At 37.9% G+C, this 19834-nt stretch overlaps 2 protein-coding genes across 2 annotated transcripts; both read left to right on the top strand.

The window, feature by feature from the left end:
* Window positions 1-2716: 2716 nt before the first annotated feature.
* Window positions 2717-3709, top strand: LOC110311689 (olfactory receptor 5AC1-like). The gene has a single exon (XM_021185155.1). It carries the CDS (start codon window positions 2738-2740, stop codon window positions 3656-3658), a length of 921 nt encoding a protein of 306 aa, XP_021040814.1. The 5' UTR covers window positions 2717-2737; the 3' UTR covers window positions 3659-3709.
* A 7835-nt stretch (window positions 3710-11544) lies between these two features.
* Window positions 11545-12521, top strand: LOC110311682 (olfactory receptor 5AC1-like). The gene has a single exon (XM_021185149.1). The coding sequence runs from the start codon at window positions 11564-11566 to the stop codon at window positions 12479-12481; it is 918 nt and encodes a 305-aa protein (XP_021040808.1). The 5' UTR covers window positions 11545-11563; the 3' UTR covers window positions 12482-12521.
* Window positions 12522-19834: the final 7313 nt, after the last annotated feature.

Here is a 19834-nt window from a genome sequence, read left to right as displayed (position 1 = left end):
ATCTAATTTTTTATATAGTGTATTTTGATCATGGTTTTCTCTTTCTATCTCTTAAAAAACAGGTACAGAGAAAAGTCCACAAGGCCTCAAGCCTACAAGAAAAATTATAGACAACGAAGGAGCTGGAGGTGGGAGAGATGGCCCTCCTCAGAGAAGAGCATAGCAATCTGATGCTCAGAGCCAAAAAGCTATCCCTAAAATGTACATGCAAATAATACGCAGATTGAACAGATTATATTTAGGAATATGTATGTATATTTATATGCAAGTATACATGCAATAACAATTGTAAAAGAAGACATAAATTTGAAAGAGATTGGAGATGAGAGGGTTTGAAGGGAGGACAGGGAAGAGAGAAAGGCTGATTAATTATATCATCAAAATATTAATAAAAGCAATAACAGAAGAAACATAGATAAGGTACCAGGAAGAAACTTAGAGAAGAACCCAGGAAAGTTGAAGCAAATGTTGGAGTAGAAACTAAAGAATGGCAACAGCCATTAGAGGCTAGAAGGCAAAGAGAGGGATTTTCCCTGAGTCTGTAAAGGTAGTGTAGCTGACTCATAGTCCTATATGTTATCCAGCGATTCAGACTTTAGACTCCTGACTTTTAGAGAGGTCAGCTAATATACTTAGGGATTTTTAAAATTCTTTTTGATGTAGCCACCACAGAAATCCAAAACAAATACATTATTTTCACTGAAAGTTTCCATACAAGATCCATAAAATCAATTTTAATGATGCAGGTAATTCTCATGCATTTGGAAGAGATTTGGAGAGGAATATTCCACAGTCTGAGCTTTGAGAAGTCCACATTTTGAGGATTAAGTGAATCAAAATGACTGTTTCTGATATGATGGATCATGATAATCAGAATTCAATCATACAGGCTATTTCACAGCAGTAGACTCTATAGGGTTTCTGAGAGATTGAGATATTTCAAGAATATCAGACTTATAAACCTTATTCAGTTTCTCTTCCCTTTAAAATATGCACATAGAAACACAAAAACAAAAATCAATACAATCACAATAAGAGGAATTAACAATTTTTGGAAGATTTGTATAGTGATAATTTTATGTTTTGTGAGACCTGATTATAGAATAGTTAATAATTAGTACACAGACACTAGTTGCTCTGTTAATTTGTTTACATGCCTAATAAAATTACAAGTACTTTTTCTTTTTCTTATTCTCTATAATTATAGAGAACACACTTGACAGGAAGTTTTCCCATTTTGTAGAAAAAACCTTACACACCTTTCTACAAAATATTTCAGTTCTCCATGTTTCTATTGTTTTAAATTATATTTTGCAAACATACTTTTCCCTTTCACATTTAATTTGACATTTGTTGAAGAAATTAGTTGTTTGGCGTCATGTATTTAAGCATGATGTCATTATCTAATTGTATAAAAAGTTGATGATGACAATAAACATGAAAGTTTAAGTTGGTAGTAAAGCCAATTGATTGATCAGATTCTACTAAAAGAGCAAGTATAGCCTTATTAATAAAATTCTTGGTTATATAAGTGTGTTTTTCCTACTTCTCAACTTTTATTTTTAAATCATCAACACAGTGAAGTCAAGGTATAAAACAGAGTCACATGCAGGAATATGCATAATTTGTCATTACAGAAATGCATGATGGTGGTGTTGATTTGAATTTCCTTCTTCTGGTTTTCTCCATCATCCATTCTATCTTTTCTCATTTATTACATTTGTGGGCACCAGAAATGTTGAAATTTTTTACCTTCCCAATTATATCTATAGTAATTAACAATCAATTTGTTAAATTTTCTCTCACTTAATTTCCTATATGGAAATTATAATTTACCACTTATGTAGAATTCAGATACTGAGAACTCTAACAATTATACTTATATCTTTCTTTTTTTATAAGTCCTATCTCATCTGCACTTTGGTAATTTTAGTCATATATTTCATCAAGAAAAAAATACAATAGGAATTAATTCTGTGATTTTTCTAGTAAATGTGTATTTGATAACATAATAAAAAGTGAAACAAAAGAGCATAAGTAAGATTTCTATGCCCATCTTCTTACCTGACAATGTCTTTGGATAAAAGAATAATGGATATAATAACAAAAACATAATCACTCTGGGTTTCCATAAACTATTTGAAAGTTATATAATTAAAGTAGAAATGGAAAATTTTCATAGGAAATGGGGACTAGAGGAAAGAGGAAGGAAATTCAAGGGGCCTCTTGGGAAATGAATATGTACAAAGGACTTTTACACATGAATTGAAATGCCATTAGATAAATGATTACCTTGTATAGTGAATGTAATCTCATCAAAATACTTGAAAAAATTGATGAGAAATTGGGAAAGAGGCTTTTCATATTCAACTAGTCTTTTAAAATATATTTTAGCATAAAATGCACTATACACTTGGCTATTTTAAATTCCCTTTATAACAGATCTGTCATAAGTATGTGCATCATTTGTGGTAACTAAGAGTAACTTGCACAAAGCCAAACAGACTGGCTTCAATAGCCTACTCATTTAATTTTCAGATAATTGCAAGTTAAAATTTAGTCTAGCAGAAGCCAGAAAATACTCTGTGTTTCCTGTGTGACTTTACATGCAGAAACATTACATATTTCTTGATTAAGGAACAAATGAATCACAAGTTCAGAAGAGTAGAGTCTCAGCTAGTTTTGTTCAGATATTCTGCCTCATCTCTCTTTGCAGAGAACACTCTGAGAGAGGATCATGGAGAAGAACAGCACCCTGCTGACAGAATTTGTTCTCAGAGGAATAACAGATCGTCCAGAGCTGCAAGTCCCCCTCTTCCTGGTGTTCTTCCTCGTCTATGTCATCACCATGGTGGGCAACCTTGGCTTAATCTTTCTCATCTGGAAGGACCCTCATCTTCACACACCCATGTATCTTTTTCTTGGAAATTTAGCCTTTGCTGATGCTTGTATTTCAACCACAGTGACCCCAAAAATGCTTATGAAATTTTTAAATAAGAGTGACATGATATCTGTGGGTGAGTGTTTTGCCCAATATTATTTTTTTTGTATCAGTGCAACTACTGAAATTTTCCTCCTGGTTGCGATGGCCTATGACCGCTATGTAGCCATATGCAACCCTCTGCTCTATCTAGTGGTAATGTCCAAAAGACTCTGCACTGTGTTAATCAGTATGTCCTATATAATTGGTTTTGTAAACTGTGGACTTAATATAGGATTATTATTTAGATTAACTTTCTGTAAATCCAATATAATTGACCATTTCTACTGTGAAATCTTGCAACTGTATACAATTTCTTGTACAGATCCATCTCTTAATACATTGGTCGTTTTTATTTGTGCTTCTTCCATACAAATCAGTACCTCTGTGACTATCATAGTCTCTTATGCCCGTGTCCTATTTGCTGTCCTGAACATGAAGTCTGAGAGGGGCAGAAGAAAAGCTTTCTTCACCTGCAGTGCCCACCTGCTCTCTGTTTCTTTGTTCTATGGTACCCTCCTCTTCATGTATGTGAGCCCTGGGTCTGGATCAGGTAAACAAAAGGATAAAATATATTCTCTGTTCTACACAGTTGTGATTCCTCTGCTAAACCCATTTATTTACAGCTTAAGAAACAAGGAAGTTTTGGGTGCTCTGAAAAAATTCATAAAATGTTAACCATTTTCAGAGTATTTTGAAGTCCATTCTACAACCTCTCCTCTTACTTGAAGTGCATAGTATTGTTTAATCCTGTATATTGCCCATAATTGTAAATTTGCATATTAGTAAATAAAATATACAAATTTATATTGTGAATGACAGTCTTAGTAGTATGGTTATAAAATCGTTATCAAAGGCCTTAAGATCTAATCCAGTTTTTTGTTGTTTTAAAATTAATACTCACTTGGAAAGTTGCTTCATTAATTTCTTCATTAGATTGACAAACTTTTATTCTTAAGATCTATATTAAATATCTTTGAATTTAGTTTTATTAAAAAACAATCTTAGGTTGGGTTGTGTAAATAATTTGTTTAAAATCCATTTTTCTCTTTAAAATAATTCTTGAGAAAAGCACATATAAATAGTTTAAATAAACTGCGATTATATTACCAGTATATAGGTATAATACTTATACAACATTTGACAAGGAATCCTACACAAGCACTTAAATGGGGGTATTTCTGGAGACTTAAGATTACTATGAAAGGGATAAATATTTTATTTACATTCATCAAAAGTTCTCAAACAAAAAGTATTTAAAATTAAAAGAAAAATTTTAAAATGGAGCATAGAAATTTAAAATTCTTACAAAACGACTAACTTTTTTAAACCTATGCATACCTTTTCTTTTAACTCATTTCTCTGGCCCTGAACCAGACAGCTGGGTGCATCTCCTAGACAAGGTCTCCAACTGGATCTCATTAGCAGCAAGGTGAACATATGCACTGTGCTTTAATGTCTGAGCCAAACAATATCAACAGCATCAGCAAGGAATATTATTGCCATGACTGTTTATGAATTCTCTACATGTTGAATCAATACGGGAAAGAGGGAAACAAGTTTCACATATAAGTGCACAAGCCATAATGTAGACTATATGAAAACCCGATTGTACTATTTACTCAACCTTCTGAAGGGAAAAGGGACAGAACTGTTGTTGTGAACTTGAAATGGCCCCATAGGCTCTGACACTGGACACAGTCCCTAGTGGGTGGCACTATTTGCAGCCTTCTGGAGGAGGAAGGTCACTATCAACAGACCTTGAGTTCCTAGAGCCCCACCTCTCTTCTTATTTATGCTCTGCTTCCTGAGTGTGTATGCAAACTGCCCCTTTGCTCTAAGCTTGGCCTTGGGGACTGTATTTTGCAGTAATTGCAATCTCAAATCCATGCTTTATGTTTTACAGAAAGCAGCTCCTACAGAAGATTGTCACCAGGCAGTGTTGTACCATGATTATCCTGATTTTGTGTTTCATAGGTCTTTGAAACTCCTATTCAATAGGAATATGGAGTAGTTTGAAACTTTGGGGAAGAGAAACCCTTAAGTGCTGTAAACATAGTGCATCAGGTCATTCTAATGGGTGTTTTTAATGTCAGTAGATAGAGAAAATATACTAAACAATTAAGCCTGCTTCATGATGCTATACAGAGGTGAGAAAAGATGACCTAGGGGTCTTTCACAGTATAGTATGGCAAAGAATCTGGTGGGACCTCAAAAACTCTATTGAGACTGAAAGCTCCCAAGGACTAAACCACCAACCAACACATGGAGGTACCCATGGTTGCAGGTCTGTATGTAGCAAAGGATGGTCTTGTAGCATCAATTGAAGGGTAGGCCCTTGGCCCTGTGAAGGCTCGATGTCCCATTGTAGGGGAATGCTAGGGCAGTGAGGTGGGAGTGGGTGAATGGATTGGGGAGCATTCTCATAGAAGCAATGGAAGTGGGGAGGGAATGGGAGATTTATGGAGGGGAAACTGGGAAGGGGATTAACATTTGAAATGTAAATAAATAAAATAATCAATAAAAACAAAAGTATATGGCCCAATATGTTCCATACTAGACAGTTTGAGTTAGGGTACAATTCAGGTGTTGTTGTGGTTATTTCTGACTGTTCTCATTAAGATCGACAGAGAAAGGGGACAAGGACAGTGAACAGGCAATCCAGATAGAGATAAATATCTGAGTAAAAAGAGATATTAAAGTGTGGCTATGGTAAGGAAAGTGTGTAAGATTGAAGTTTTGTATAAGAAAATGATGAGTATAGAGCATCTGTAACTGACTAAGGAATTCATTCCATCAAAGTGAACCCTGGTCCTCTACACTGGGACAATAAGGAAGATACCTTGAGGGTAGAAAAACCCCACACATCAAAGACTCCAACTTGTGAAAATACAAATATATTTCAAACCAGAGAACTTTACCTGACAATAAAGAAATAGTTTCTTGATCCTGGAAAGCAATGCCTAGCAGGGTGTTTCCTCAGAAACATAGAAGCTAATATATCTGTGGTGCAAGTGTGTACAGAATACATCTTAATCTGCCAGCAGAACTTCAAGGCATTGGCCACGTGGTACTACCTTTGAAGGAATGTAAGGTGTAAAGGTGAGAAGGAGTCATGGTAGGCTGCTGTGGCTAGACAATGTGTGGCAGCTTAGATCTATGCAAAGAGGTTCTTAGAGAACTTAGTGTGAAGCATGAAGGCAAAGCATTGGTGACATGAGGGCTTTGGAGGTACCAGAATCTTAAGCTATCTGCTGAGGAAAACTGCACACATAGAATCGAGTTGACACAGCATAGAGATTGTGTGTGCCGTAAACAGCAGAGTTGCAGTGATCAGGCCTTGTAAGCCCTTTGTATCTGAGATGATTCCTATAGTAATCTTAATTGCTGGACATAGAACTGTAGGATGTGGTGTTGCCCAGCTAGATATTGGTCTTGTTTTGGTCCAATCTTTCCTTGCTATGCTCCCATTTGTTCCTTTGGAGTGGGAATGATTAGTTTGTATCACTGTCTGATAGAGATATGTATTTTGTTCTTTTGATTTTTTTAGAGGGGTTTCACAATTAAGATGCTACCTTACATCTGTTATTAGTTGAAATTTTGACCTTTGACCAGTGCTTGAACTTACTAAGGCAATGGAGTCATTAAAGTTATATTGAATGTTCTTTGTATTAAGAGGTGGCCATAAGGCCAGGGAAACCAGGGGTGGAAGGCTTTGGTTTGAATGGGACATGTTCACTGTGGGAGTAGTGGGTTATCCTGATGCTGCTTGTATTCTAATGTTAATATTATAATGCTAATTCTAACCCCCAAGACCTGGTTGTCATAGAGATGAGAGAATCTGCACATAGATCCAAGTGACACTGTGTGACCTTGCCCCCAAGTTATTTTTGATTGACAGCCAACAGCTAGGCACAAGAAACATAGGCAGGGTTTAGGGTTCCTCGGATTGGGGATCAGAGGAGAACCATGAGGGAGAGAAGAAAGTGAAGGGAGAAGAGAAAGATGCCATGGGTTATGTGAGTCATGAAAACATGACCTTGAGGGATGGCAAATTGGAATTAATAGCAGCCCAGATGAAACATAGTAAGTAGTAAGTAATAATTTGTGGTTATCAATAGAAACATAGATTCTAATAGCATAGAGGGTAGGTATCTGCCCTGCCTAGCTCTTGTGCTGTTAAAACTTACTGTAAATATAAAGGTTGTGTATGTCTTTTATCCAGGAACTAAATGGTTAAAGGTGGGGTAGAAACCCTCGATTGGGATAAAAATTTTGTACAATACATGGGGTTACAGGTTTGTACTCATGGCTAGTGTTGTTACTTGGAAAGGTTGTGGAGCTTTTAGGAGGTGAAGAATTTGCTGGAAGAAGTCAGTCACTCGGGATAGGCATTCGACATGGGGACAGCATAGCAACTAAAAGATTCAAAGAATGAGGTGTAAAAGTTGTTTTGTCTACAGAGTTAAGCAACATTTTCAGTGAACAGCACACATCTCATTTAAGGTGTCTCCTATTCTTTGGAAGAGATGGGCAGCTTTATTTATGAATAAGTAAAACAATTCCAATATAATTGAAGTCACCATTTTGTGTCTTTATCATCTGACACCAATGACAGCAACTTCCCTTTCTCCATTTGATTCTGGAAACCTCTTAGGCCCACATTACTGTCTTTGCCTGAGAGGAAATTAAGACTAAGAATATTATTTATTTGGTCAACATCTTAGAGGCAGAATCTTCAAGTCTACATGTTCCAAACAGGATGGAACTGGCTCCAAAACCAACAAGCAGATCCATAGTATCAATATTCTAAGAGATGTCCACACTCTCATGTGCACTGTAGTACCTTTCACAATGTCCAATGTACTAAAATATCCTACATGCCCATGGGTGGACTGACAACGAAAATGAGGTGAACAAATGAAAAGAATATTATCCAAGGTATGGAAATTATGCTGTTTGAAAAAAAATGTGAGTGAATAGGAATGATATGCTAAATGAAATTACCCAGGCTTAGAAGGCTCAGCACTACCTAGTCTCACATAAATACAGAATCTAAAACTATGTGACACACAAACCAGAGCAGATGCATAATTACTAAAGCCTGAAGAGTTGACCGATTAAGGAAATGGCTGATAAAGGAAGAAGGTTTCAGTGGGATAAGAAGACATTTTGTGATGGATTCGTAATGTGCTGACAATGGCTAATCATGAAGTCCTGCCTGCATGTATCAAAACATCAATTTGTACTCATTAAATACATGCAACAATAATTTTCAGGTTTTCAGAAATTTAGGCCAAGTTATAGTTTTTTTAAAAAGTCATAGCTTTTCCAAATCATGTCGGTCAAGGTATTTTGTGCTTTGTTTATGTGGTGATGTGTATATACACAAACATAGTATGTTGATTTTCTGTGGCTTGCATAAGAAGGCAAAATGTGTTGCTTCTGGATATGTAATGTAATGTAAATGGTCACAATACACCCATAGTCTCATGGCAAAATTGTAAGACTACATCCATAACAGTGCGTGCATGTGACACACACACACACACACACACACACACACACACATGCACACAATATTTTTCAATTTTAGACTTTAAGACAAGAGATATTCATAGGACATTTTTGAGACTTAATTACAATATTTGTCTCTTTCCTTTTCTCTTTTTAAACATTCTACATATCCTTCTCTACTTTCCTTCAAATATATGGCATCTATTTTTCTAAAATTAATATTGCATTCAGGTAAGTATATAAATACAATATATTAAAATTGTTACATGAAACTGTCCAGTCCATATAAATTTCCTATTTTGCATGTGTTCAGGGCTGACCCCCCTGGACACTGGACAACCAATTGGTGTGCTCGGCCCTGGGGAAGACCTCTTCTCCTGTTCTTCGCCTTCCTCAGTTTCTTATAGTTCATTGTGGAGGGCTGAGGTCTCATGAACTTTTCTCCATGCAATTTGACATGTTTGTTGACGTCATTCTGACTCTGCTCACATTTGGTGAGCAATTGTTGCTGAGACTTTATGGGTGTTGCTCCTGAATTTCCTAGAAGACACAACCTCACAGCAAGCTCCTTGATCTTCTGGCTCTTACAATCAGTCTGTCAGCCCTGCTTTCTCCAATATTCCTTGAGACTTAGGTGTGGGACTATTTTCACAAAACTTTTATAACCAGGAGAAATAAGCCTGTGAATTTTCAAGTTAAGAGATTAGAAAATATGTCACTTACTTTGTTAATAAAGTATAGTTATATCATTTTGATTTTACCAGTATATACTGATACTATATACACAAAAGAGATGAGTAGATAGAGATCTCGAATGCTTGAATGAAAATGCTGTCAGTATTCACCAGTAATCAGTGACATAGAAGCAATTTGTTCTCTTTAACTTTTTATATATTTCCATAACCTTAATCATTTTTTGATATTTGATTACAGTAAGCCACAATAAGTTTGCTGATTTTACATGTGAGAAATGCATTCATACTGGAAATATCTTATGGTTCAATAAAATTTATTCTCAGTGAGAGAATGGTATGAAACAAACCTGAATTAATAAATACGTGTTTAACTTATAAAATGCTATGCGAACACTTTATAGTTTTCAAGGAAGTAGTATCCATACTGATATGCAATATGCATACTAACAAAAATATTTTCCTAAACATAAAATAGTATTGAGTCAATTGCATCTAAAATACCTAGAGAATGTCAGTGGAGTAAATATTTATTGACAAGTGACTTTTAATATTTTGGTTTTAGAAAATATGCAAGACTATGCAGGGCCATCATAATATGTTTGTTAGTAATAATTAGCTGAATAATAAACAATGCTCAGCAGATTTCTTTATTCTACAGGGAGTTTTTGTTTGCGCTGAGGGAGTTTTAACATTGACTTTAAAAATAAGATTGAAGTAAATAAATAAGCCTCTTAGAAATTTCTTTTGTTAAAGTACATGGACGTGAGAAGGGCGGTTATTATGGACCCTCTTTTTTCCTGAACTTTGAGTATTGTCATGGAGTTATTATTGTATACATGCCTGCAGAGATTTTCATAGGAATTTGGTGAGAAAAATAATATTATTCTTTTATATAGTTCAAACACTTCATTACCCAAAATTTGTCCTAATGTGCCAATAACTGCATGAGAATGATGAGTGTAAATATCTTTTTAAGGAAATCATCTAACAAGTAGGACACACAGGAGTCCTGAAAAGCTAAATGAAATATTTTGTTATTCTCTTTGTTTTCTCTAAAGCCAGGTGACTCACAGCTATGTATTTATAGACCAAAGATTTGAGCTCAATCATGTGAATGTGTAAGATTCCATGCAATGAACCTCTGTGCTGTGATTCTTATTTAGTAAAATTTCTCTTTGTGACTTTTACTTTGGATATTTTCATAATCAAGATGAATTGGTGGTTCCTGGGTTCACAGGACAATGTGGCTTTGGATGATCTATGCCTGCTTGTTCACCTGGTGAATGGATTCCAGGGGTTTGCAGTGAATATTTAGAGAGGGAAAGTCGACGACCACAGCAGCATCTGTTTCATGTTAAATGCTCGGAAGCTATAAGACTGTGGAACATTTAGTAATTATTACAGGGTTTACCTGCTTGTTTGCTAATGTTTTAGAATCTAATAAAACTCTAAGCAAAACTCGTCTTTCCTATTCCCAGTAAAGATGGGAGTGAGCTAATTTCACAGAACAGTTTATTTTTTTTTAATTTAGTTGAAATGAAGACACAGAGGATACCTTTGCTCCTTTTGTTACAATATTTGAATTCTTCTGTGCATTTTGTTACAAGATGGTTTGTTGTCTATTTTTGGCAAAAAAAGTTTTAGTTTTCACTCCTTTAAAAATGATAAAGCAAATTATTTGAGAAAAATAGTTTACTGAAATCACAAATATTGGTATGGAGCTGTTAGCTAACTCTAAAAAGAATGGGCTATGAAGATTTAAAAATGGTAAAAGTGTATGTTGGTAGGAAATACATTTGGCTGTACTTGCATTAAGACTCCATGGCTATTTCTGTTCATATGAATACTCAAACCTGATCATTCTAATTGATAGCCCTAATTTGAGGTCATCAATGCAGTGATTCAAGTGCACAGACTACCTTAAGGCTGGCTGCATTTGTGCATATTTATCATTACAGAACTGGAAAGTGTCAGCATGTTCAAAATCCATTTTAAATGAAAATGAAAATGTCGTCATGTAAAGCAACACTTTATACAATGGGACTTTTCATCTTGAGCTTGGTTTTATTTGGTACAAAGTGTATTTTCCATTTTTACCATTCTAAGTTTTGTTTAAAAATATGAGTTATGAATGTGTTTAGTTTTCAGATAATTGCATATTATAAAATGTATGCATCAAAATGGTTGATAAATTGTTTCCTATTTCAGGAAAGCTTTGAAAGCAGAAAGAGTTCACTTTGTTCTTTCTTGTTTATTAAGGAGCACCTGACATGTGTGAAAGGGGACTATGATCTGGTACTGTTCTCATAGACTCTTGATTATCTTTTCTTTGTCTCATCTCTCTTTGCAGTGAGCATCCTGAGGGGGTGTTATGGAAGGAAACAGCACCCTGCTGACTGAGTTTGTTCTTAGAGGAATAACAGATCGTCCAGAGCTTCAAGTTCCCCTCTTCCTGGTGTTCTTCCTCATCTATGTCATCACCATGGTGGGCAACCTTGGCTTGATCTTTCTCATCTGGAAGGACCCTCATCTTCACACACCCATGTATCTTTTTCTTGGAAATTTAGCCTTTGCTGATGCCTGCACGTCATCCTCTGTGACACCAAAGATGCTTATGAAATTTTTAAATAAGAATGACATAATATCCATGGGTGAGTGTTTTGCCCAATATTATTTTTTTTGCTTCAGTGCAACTACTGAAATTTTCCTCCTGGTAGCGATGGCCTATGACCGCTATGTAGCCATATGCAACCCTCTGCTCTATCTAGTGGTGATGTCCAAAAGACTCTGCACTGTGTTAATCAGTTTATCATATATAATTGGTGTTCTAAATCCTATAGTTCATGTGGGATTATTATTCAGATTAACATTCTGTAAATCTAATGTTATTGATCATTTCTACTGTGAGATCTTGCCACTCTACACAATTTCTTGCACAGATGCATCTCTGAATGCATTGGTAATTTTTATTTTTGCTTCTTCTATACAAATCTGTACCTCTGTGACTATTGTAGTCTCTTATGCTCGTGTCCTATTTGCTGTCCTGAACATGAAGTCTGAGAGGGGCAGAAGAAAAGCTTTCTTCACCTGCAGTGCCCATCTGCTCTCTGTCTCTTTGTTCTATGGTACCCTCCTTTTCATGTATGTGAGTCATGGGTCTGCACCAGGTGAAAACCAGGATAAAATGTATTCTCTGTTCTACACAGTTGTGATTCCTCTGCTAAACCCCTTTATTTACAGCTTAAGAAACAAGGAAGTTTTGTGTGCTTTGAGAAAAGTCATTAAATAATACATAATTTCTGAATATTTCAAAGCCTTTTCCATCCTTTTCCTCTCTTTTGAATTTCATCATTACATTTGATTTTGTATTTTGCACATAATTGAAAATTTACATATTGTTAAATAAAAAATACAAGTTTAGACTGTGAATGTCTGTTTTAGTCATATGGTTATAAAATAGTTAAGCAAATCCGAGTTTTTCATTCTTTTGAAATATATACCACAAAATTTACTTCATTAAATTATTAAGCTATTGGTCTTAAGATCTAGATTACAATACTCTTTTTTAATATAAAAAGCAATCTCAAGCACCAGGCAGTGTTCTTTCTGTGATTATCTGGCCTTGTGTTTCCTAGGCCTTTGGAATTTACTTACAGCAGAAATATGGAATATTTTGAATCTTTGGGCAAGAGAAGCCCTCAAGTGCTGTCAGCAGAGCATACTGGGCCATTCTTATGGGAGTTTCCAATCTCAGGAGGTAAAGAAAATATACTAAACTAATAAGCCTGCCTCACAATGTTACAGAGGTGACTGAGGATGACCTAGAGGTCTTTTATGGCAAAAATCTGGTAGCAGGATTGAGACTAAGTTATAAAGTAATGGCCTAGTATGTTCCATAATAGAAAATGTAAGTTAGGACAACATTCACATTGTGTTGTGGTTAATTCTAATTGTTCACATTCAACTAAATATTGCAATATCTCATATATATTTATGTATATCACTCTATATAATTATTTCTAATTGCTCATATGTGTATATATATATACATATATATATACATATTATATATATAATCTATCTATCATCTATCTATCTATCTATCTATCTATCTATCTATCTATCTATCTATCTATCATATTTCTATAGAGAGAGAAATAACTGAGCAAAAAGTGATGTAAATGAGAGGGCAGGGAGCCAGGAGTCAGTGGGTGGGTGGGGGAACACCCTCATAGGAGTAGGAGGAGGGGGGATGGGATAGGGTTTTTTTTGGAGGGGAGAACCGTGAATAGGGATAACATTTGAAATGTAAATAAAGAAAATAACCAATAAAAAATTTAAAAAGGAGCAGGGCAGGGGAGGGTATAGGGAACTTTCTGGATAGCTTTTGAAATGTAAATAAAGAAAATATCTAATAAAAAAGGGATGTAAATATGACTATGGTAAGGAGAGTGTATGAGTCAGACTGATATTTTGAACAAGGAGAACTTGGATCTGTATCACTGCCTGATAGAAGCAGATAATTTGTTCTTTTGATTTCACTAGGGGTTGTCATAACTAAGAGGTTATTTTGCCTGCACCATTAGTTGAGAATCTGTCTTGAGATTTTGTACTTTAGGCCAGTGCTGGCCCTGATTTAGACAATGGGGTCATCGAAGTTAGAGTGTGTGCCCTCTGCATTAAGAGGTGACCATCCACACAGGGCGACCAAGGTGGAAGGCTTTGCTTTAAATGAGAAACATTCACCATTCACCATGTTGTCATAGGTTTGAACATTTTGTCCTGGCTAGTGTTGCTTTTTGGATATATTGCGTAGCTTGTTAGAGGTGCAGACTTTGCTGGATGATGTCAATCACTGGGAACAGGCATTTGTGCCTTTAATCTTGCCCTACCTTCTCTTGTTGTATTTCCTGACTGTGGATGTCCTGTGCTTGCTGTAACACTCCCTCGGCTTTGACCTACCTGCCATGAAGAACTGTTTCACTGTGGAACTATGAACCTCAAACAGTCCTTTCTCTTAACTTGATGGACTGAGGATATTCTCTTACAACAACAGGAATGTAACCAAGATACTCTTCATAGTAAAAAAGGCTTTTTAAAAAGAGAAATCACAAACACCAACTTGTAAAAGGTAATTTGTGATCACTGCCAAGATCAGACAGTCTTAAAGAGGCCAGATGTTTATGTGGCACAGTAGCTAGGAAGGAAATGTGTGTGGTTTAATATTGCATTTTGATGCACTCAGGTGTATAATATTATAATACAATTTTTATTAAAAATGGAAATTGACTGTTCAAAATGTATCACCACTGCTTGTGTTTTTCCTTTTTTGACTCTATCTAAAAGACTTTCTATTCTACAGGTCAAGTTAAAAGTGATATAAATGTTTTCTTGTGCAGTTAAACTTCCAGTGAACAACAAACATCTTTTCCCCCTCAACTTAGATGGGCTGGTTCATTTAGAATAAATAAAACAACTACCAATACAATTCAGGTCACCATTATGTGTCTTTATCATCTGAAACCAATAAGAACTTTCCTTTTATTTGACTCTTTGGAAAATCTAGTAGGAACAAATTAGTTGCTTTACTTTGCAAGTAAGGAAATAAAGATCAAGAATATTTACTTGGTCAACATCTGAACAGTAGAGTCTTGAAGGCTGTATGTTCCAAACAGGATGGAACAGCCACCAAAGACAACAAGTAGACCTAAAGTATCAGTATACTAAGGATATGTCTACACCCTCATGTCTACTTCAGCATCTTCCAAAATGCCTAATGTATTAATGTATTCTATTTGCCCACTAATGTGTAGATTAACAAATTAAGTGAGAGGAACCTACAAAAAGATATATACATAAATGTTTAATGTAAAACTAAATATATAAACTATTATACTATTCAAAAGATGTGAATTTTGTTGTGTCTGCTCTTGACCAGCAAGAACGACACAACCACCAGTTCTTCTAACAGCAGTTTATTCAGCAAGCTTCAGTCTTCATCTCTCTCACTTCATCTTTTTTCTTCCCTAAACCCTGGGCCTCTCACGCTTATATACTCTCAGCCCCCATTTTTCACGGCAGGCCACGTCACCTCACCAGGCACGCAGCTTCAGCCAATCAGGGCGGCAGGGGCACGTCTCCACCAAATATGGACTTGTTTACACCACCAGCATCATGGTGCACCTGTGCAGCTCTCACAATTGTTGTGGCTTATTTTCAGGTGTATGAGGAAGTCATGTGCAAGTCATAAGACTTGCCACCATGGCGGAAGTGCGGGCCTGCACATGCTGTACCCGACACATACATCAAACACACAACACACACACTATTACAAGCATACATCCCAGGGCTCCCATTCCTGCTCATCAGCCCTGAAGCAAGGGATAGATAGCCAGAAAGCCATGATTTAAACCAGGCTTATCAAACCAAGTTGCAGACTGATTATAAAGCTGAACACAATCACTACTTTCCTTAATCTGATTAACTATTAAAAAAATACCCTTTAACTTAATACTAACATTGCCTTCTATAGGGCATATCTCTTTAAGGGGTATTCAGGGATCTAGCAAAAAAGTGTGGGAAAACTTGAACTTCATGTTGAACTGGCATCAGCTTCGGGAACACTGAAAGGATTTCCCATCTTGGCTCCATCGTTTGTGCTCGTGGGATCATCCACCACATCCACAGGGGCAACTGGATCAGGAGCCTCATTCTTGCAGCATCTCACCAACCTCTCTGGCACCCAAAGGGGTTCCATCTGGTCCTGTGGAAACACACAAACAGACCCTCTCGCCCACGTAAACACTGGATCCGGTCCTTTCTATATTCCTGTAAGCACATCTTTCCACCTGGCATATCCTTGTAGGCCAGGCACTCTTTGAACATGTCTATCTGCTGCTGCGTGGCCATCTTTATTCAAATATAAAAAATTTAAAGTATAAAGAACTAAAGAGAGTCTCATCTTAGGGGTGCAGCTATGGCCTATTCCCCCTTTTTGTTTTTGAAACATCTCTTTGATGGTTCTATGGATTCTTTCAATAATCCCCTGCCCTTGAGGATTATAGGGTAAGCCATGCTTCACTTGCACTTCCATTTGTTGACAAAAGGACATAAAGGTCTTTGCAGTATAGGCAGGTCCATTATCTGTTTTAAGCTGTTGGGGTTTGCCCCAGGCAGCCCAGGCATCGAGACAATGCTGGATAGCATGAATTGCTTCCCCCCCCCCCGACATAGGGGTGGCATGCACGATACCTGAGCAGCTATCCACTGAGACATGAACATATTTAAGCTTTCCAAATTTAGGAACATGAGTAACATCCATTTGCCATACCTGAAGGGGCAATAAGCCTCGAGGATTCACTCCAAAAGAAGGAGGATGTTGGAACACGGTGCAATGCCCACAGGAAACAACTATGTCTCGTGCTTCAGCCCTAGAGATATGGAACCTTTTCTGCAAGGTACTAGCATTAACATGAAACTTATCATGAAAGACTTTGGCCAATTCTAAGGTGGTAGATAAAAACACAAGTTGCTTTCGTGTGCAGGCATCCACAACATCATTCCCTCTGCTCAAAGGTCCTGGGAGCCCTGTATGGGCGCAAATATGATTAACATGCACTGGAGCGAAGCGCTGCCAAATGAGCAGCTGCAATGTAGCAGCCAATTCAAATATGGGACTATGCGATCGAATTTGTCCCACAACTACTAATCCTTTAACCAGATTAACCACATATTGAGATTCAGAAATTAAATTGAAGGAAAAAGGACAATTTTTACATACTTCTAACACAATTTGTAACTCCACCAGTTGGGGTGTTCCAGGTTGATATTGCCTAAGAATCGGTTGTTGAGATTCAATAAGATAGGCTCCACATCCAGTTTTGGACCCATCTGTAAACACATTCACCGCTCCTGAAATGAGCCTTTCCTGCCCTATCTTAGGAAACACAACAGCATGAGCTTTATAAAAGGTAACCAATGGATGTTTAGGATAATGATTATCTATTGTGCCATTAAAGCTGCAAAACAGAATGGCCCACTCATCCACTGTGGCTACCAAAACATTTTGCTGATGACTATCACAGGGAATAATCAACATGCCCGGATGACATCCAAAATGCTGCAAACATTGTTGAATTCCCATCAACGCCAAATTTGCTACTGTAGTAGAATAATGTTCCACAGTCTTACCCATGGATATTCTTGGATGAATCTAGAGCAAAGGTCCTTCTTCTCAAACTAAACTAGTGGGCTGCATTTCTGTTTGCAGTATCATAAGGTTGATGGGCACTCCCTCCTTACATCTCATTAATTGTGCTTTACTCAGCTCCTTTTCTACAATGGACAAGGCTTGTCTAGCCTCAGGGGTCAGACTCCGCACTGAATTTAAATCAGGATCTCCTTCCAATATCTTTACTATAAGGGGCCAATACTGGGGCAAAGCAGACAACAATGGCAAGCCTCTTTGTATGGACCCCATAACCTGCATCTGTGCATTGATGGCTCGAAGATCATGCAACAATCTCCATTTGCCTGACTTCTTTTTTATTACAAACATAGGTGTGTTCCATGATGAAACAGAGGGACGAATATGGCCTAATTGAAGTTGCCTCTCAACCAAACTTTTGGCTGCCTGTAATTTTTCCTTAGACAAGGGCCACTGAGGTACCCACACTGGGTTCCTCTTATTCCAGGTTATGGGAATGCCCTCCTCAGTGGCCCCTAGGAAAAACCCAGGCCTTCAGTATTCATTTTCTTCTTTTGTATCATGGGGGACTTTCTTCCTTGCAAATATTTCCCTAACCCATAGGAAGGATGCCACCCCATATCCTGCATCAGATGTCGAGAAATAGGCAAAGATTCATTGGTAAGTCTCAAGCCTAAATCTTTTAATAGATCTCTTCCCCATAAAGAAATGGGGAGCTCTAGCACCTAAGGCTGAATTTTCCCTGAAGGGCCCTCAGCATCTTTCCATTTCAGATTCTGTCCACTCATATCCGGAGCTTTTGCCTACGCTAGGCCTCACAGCATCTGATTAGAACTTTGCACTGGCCATCCCTGGGGCCAATCCTTCTGTACTATGATGCTGCGATCAGCTCCATTTTCTAGGAGCCCTAGGATGGCNTTGCCATCCACCTTCAACTCCAGAACTGGACGCTGGTCCATCTGCAGAGAGAGACATGTCAGGTCTACACCCGAGGCACCAAACCCTCCTTTTCCTCTTTGTTTACCAGCGGAGGGGAAGCACCCATGAAGGCTAGTTAAAAGGACAATTTGAGCTACTCGATCCCCAGGGAGATGGACACAATACCTCGTGGTGATGAGACCATAACCTTAACTACCCCTTGATAATCAGGGTCAATAACTCCTGGATGGACGATGAGCCCGTTTAAAGTGGACGTGGAGCGGCCAAATAACAGTACTATCATGTCCTTTTGTAGAGGACCTTTAAAATCTGTCTCAATCACCTGTGTGCCCATCTGGGGAGTCAATACGAGTCTGGTGGTGGAGTGGAGGTCCAATCCTGCTGAACCTTCAGTGGCTCTCCGCGGTTGTGGGGATGTCTCAATGTTGGCCAGGTCTCCTCCTCCCCCTGGGAGTTGTCCACTGCCCCATATATTTGCGGGCCCTGGAAGCAAGGGCTGTCAGTTTTTTGACCACGCACCTCCATATCCAGGAGTAAGAGGCTGACCATGGATGTCTCTGACTGATCTGCATTCACTAGCCCAGTGATTCCCTTTCCTACACTTTGGACTCAACCCAGGGGGGCGAGTTCTGCTTCCCCCGGAGCCACTTCCTTTTTCAGGGCAATTCTTCTTCAAGTGTCTATGCTTGCCACACCTAAAGCAAGCTCCTGGAGGCACATCCCTCTTCCTCTTTTGCAACTGCATGACAGCTGCTGCAAGACCAGCATTGGTCAATGGCCCACCAAGCTCTCAGCAAACCTTCATCCATGCCTCGATACCCTTGCTTTTAAAAGGCGTAATGGCAGCCTTACACTCTCAGGTACATTGTTCATAAACCAACTGCCTTATCAGGGGCATAGCAGTATCGGGGTCACCAAATACTCTTCCTGCTGCCTCAACCATCCTGGCTAAAAATTCTGAGAACAGCTCAGGGGGACCTTGCACAATCTTACTCAAGTTTCCACTAACTTCCCCTCTGTTGGGCAATGGTTTCCACATCCTTATGGCAATCTGATTCACCTGCTCAAACACCTGCAGTGGCTATCCTGTCTGTTGTTGTGCAAATTGACCTTGGCCAAGCAGCATAACCCTATCCCATGCTGGATTTCCTGCAACAATGTTAGCAGCTGCCTATTCATTTGCAAATTCAATAAGAAAGGCTTTCCAATCTAAATACTGCCCAGGTGAAAGGCACGCCTTCACCAAGCCTGCCCAATCAGACAGCATCATGCAGTGTCTATTCAAGGCCTCTACTTGAGCTACAGTATAGGAGACAGTTAGGTCTTACGGCTGCACTGACTCAGCCAAATTCCTGATTACTTTGAAATCTAGAGGCTCATGATATCTCTGCCCTGCTTGGTCGGTGAAAATAGGACATCCCAGCAAGGAGAATCTAACCTGTCTCCAAATTTCCGGACAGAAGGTCCGCCCATAGGCAGCTGCCGAGGAGGCATAAG

This window comes from Mus caroli, chromosome 16 (assembly GCF_900094665.2).
Source record: "Mus caroli chromosome 16, CAROLI_EIJ_v1.1, whole genome shotgun sequence".
NCBI lineage: Eukaryota > Metazoa > Chordata > Mammalia > Rodentia > Muridae > Mus > Mus caroli.
Note: the sequence above shows the minus strand (reverse complement) of the source record. Positions and strands in the feature narration are given on the sequence as shown.